Raw genomic sequence first — 2,750 nt, 5'->3', positions numbered from 1 at the left:
GCGTGAGGGGCGGGGCCGGGCACGTAAGGGGCGGGGTCCGCGGAGCCACTGGGAGTGGGCCCTCGTGGTCTCCGCACTGCAAAACCAGGGGAAACCTGAAAAAACCGGCTGCCCTAAAGCAGTCCCTCCCACCCCAAGCAAGAAACACGTAAGGCAGGGCGCCTTTCCTTGAAAAGAAAGAGAGAGAAGAAAAAAAAAGAAAAAAGTTTATTATAGGCAACACCACCAATGGGAACTGGTATTTGTCTACACCAGGGGAGTGCAATTTTTCATCTTCCAATGGCGGCCTCAACTTTGAGGCGAATCCACTGGCCAAAGATGCCTTTCTAGGAAGCAGAGCTCCCTGGCTGGGCTAAGATAGTTCAGATTGATCTTAGGTCAATGGTAAGACCTATGTAGTTCATGAAGTCTTGGCTTTTCGGCGCTGGGTCCCCCAAAGCAGAATGGAGACGGATAGAGTGGTGGATCCCAGAATCCCGAAGAACATAAGCAGTGAGAACGAGCCCTGTGAACAACAGACCAAAAAACATCCCCATACAACGTTACACGGGGGGCCACATCCTAATACCTAGTTCTTTCCTAATATACCTATCACTTTGTCTAGGGCAATTCTATAGTTTTCCACCTATAGGAAATCTGTATCAGCTCCTGGTCTTGTGGCTCTCCTTTCTGAGAAGACTTGCTCTATGCATTCCTTGTATCCCTAGTTAGACGGCCTAATTCCTCACCTGGCGCATACACTTGTATCCGTGGAAACCATCAGCACAAACACACTGCAAAAGACCTGGACCATCAGGTACACAAGATCCATTCTCAGGACACATTTCTGGAGGCCAGAGAGAATAGAGAACATCACTGCATCCATCTCATTAGGCATATTTCTCAATTATCTATTTCAACTTAGATTCTCTCAATCATTGCTAGGATAAAGGAAGAGGAAAGAAGATTATAGACAAAAACAGTAACAATAATGTCAGGCCTCTGAGCCCAAGCTAAGCTATCATATCCCCTGTGACCTGCATGTATACATCTAGATAGTCTGAAGCAACTGAAGATCCACAAAAGAAGTGAAAATAGCCTTAACTGATGACATTCCACCATTGTGATTTGTTTCTGCCCCACCCTAACTGATCAATGTACTTTGTAATCTCTCCTACCCTTAAAGGTTCTTTGTAATCTCCCCCACGCTGAAGGTTCTTTGTAATTCTCCCCACCCTTGAGAATGTACTTTGTGAGATCACCCCCTGCCTGCAAAACAGTGCTCCTAACTCCACCGCCTATCCCAAAACCTGTAAGAACTAATGATAATCCCACCACCCTTTGCTGACTCTCTTTTTGGACTCAGCCCGCCTGCACCCAGGTGAAATAAACAGCCTTGTTGCTCACACAAAGCCTGTTTGGTGGTTTCGTTACACGGACACACGTGAGACAAATAATACATCTTAAGATCTTTTCTTTCAAAGGGGTTATAGCCCCAGAACTCTGAATGAAAGGCACTTAAGCAATTTTGTCTTTCTGATCTAAAGTGGAAAATACAAGGGAGAAAAGACAATTCCCACAAGTTTGGAGGTAAGACAGCATACCTGGGTCCCCAGTGTTATTGCAAAGGTTCTTTTGCCCTTGACAGATTTGGTTGTCTATATAAGAGGTGATAGTATTCCAGGCATTAATTCCTCCAGGACAGTTGACATCTTGTGGCAGTATCCTAAAGAGAAATGTGGTCATAACGTGCAAAGTTGCTAAACTCACAGCATCATCCCTCTTTGATTCTCTTCCCATACCCTTACTCACAGAGTCTGGAGATGAGTAAAGCCACGGAAGGTGTTGGCCAAGTCCCCTTTGAGGGGGTTTGCTTGCAGGTCTCTGCAAAGCACACAATGTTAGCACTTTCGCATCAACCTACACTATATTAGCCTTTTGGGTGGGAGGTACCTAATTACTTACATGATGACAGTGGTAAGTGCCTGATGAAAGTTTGGACCAGGGTCCTCCAGAGAACAGTTCTGGAGATCCAGCCTGAGGAAATAAAGTAATCAATATAACTGTGTGTTCCTCTTTTTCTTCAGCTACGGCACAGTTTGGATTTGACTATACAACCCCCTTTTCAGCTAATAATTGAACACAGCTGTGTTCAGTCACACACTAGGAGCTGTGGTAGACATTTTAATTCTGCATTATCCAATAGAATTGCCACTTGCCACATGTAACTATTTAAATTTAAATTAATGTACCTTAGGCTGGGTGTAGTGGCTCACTCCCGTAATCCCAGCACTTTGGGAGGCCAAGCGGGCAGGATCACCTGAACCTAGGAATTCGAGACCAGCCTGGGCAATATGAGTGAGACCCTGACTCTATAGAGAAAAATTAATTTAACCTAAAAATTCAGTGTCTCATTTGCACTAGCCATATTACAAGTGCAAATGGAATAACCACATGTTAGTAGCTACTGTACTGGTTAGTACAGATATGGAACATTCTTTTTCCTTTTTTGAGACAGTCTCACTCTGTTGCCCAAGCTGGAGTGCAGTGGCATGATCTCGGCTCACTGCAACCTCCGACTCCCGGGTTCAAGCAATTCTCCTGCCTCAGCCTCCTCAGTAGCTGAGATTACAGGCACATGCCACCACGCCTGGCTAATTTTTGTATTTTTAGCAGAGACGAGGTTTCACCATGTTGGTCAGGCTGGTCTCGAACTCCTGACCTCGTGATCCGCCCATCTGGGCCTCCCAAAGTGCAGGGATTACAGGCGT

The 2,750-nt window shown here is 45.6% G+C and overlaps 1 protein-coding gene across 2 annotated transcripts in view; it reads right to left on the bottom strand.

Moving 5' to 3' along the window:
• Nucleotides 1–193: 193 nt before the first annotated feature.
• The window catches only part of ATRAID (all-trans retinoic acid induced differentiation factor), a 103,229-nt gene continuing 100,672 nt past the window's right edge, over nt 194–2,750 (bottom strand). For both annotated transcript variants that reach the window (XM_058426155.1, XM_032172519.2), the window contains 5 exons: nt 1,945–2,016; nt 1,792–1,863; nt 1,584–1,705; nt 729–826; nt 194–505 (listed from right to left, as the gene is read on the bottom strand). In XM_058426155.1, coding sequence (XP_058282138.1) covers nt 401–505; nt 729–826; nt 1,584–1,705; nt 1,792–1,863; nt 1,945–2,016 — 469 coding nt within the window. In that variant the 3' untranslated portion in view covers nt 194–400. The remainder of the gene's footprint in view (nt 506–728; nt 827–1,583; nt 1,706–1,791; nt 1,864–1,944; nt 2,017–2,750) is intronic.

Source organism: Hylobates moloch, unplaced genomic scaffold, assembly GCF_009828535.3.
Source record: "Hylobates moloch isolate HMO894 unplaced genomic scaffold, HMol_V3 SCAFFOLD_13, whole genome shotgun sequence".
Lineage (NCBI taxonomy): Eukaryota > Metazoa > Chordata > Mammalia > Primates > Hylobatidae > Hylobates > Hylobates moloch.
This window is presented reverse-complemented; position numbering and strand designations above follow the sequence as displayed.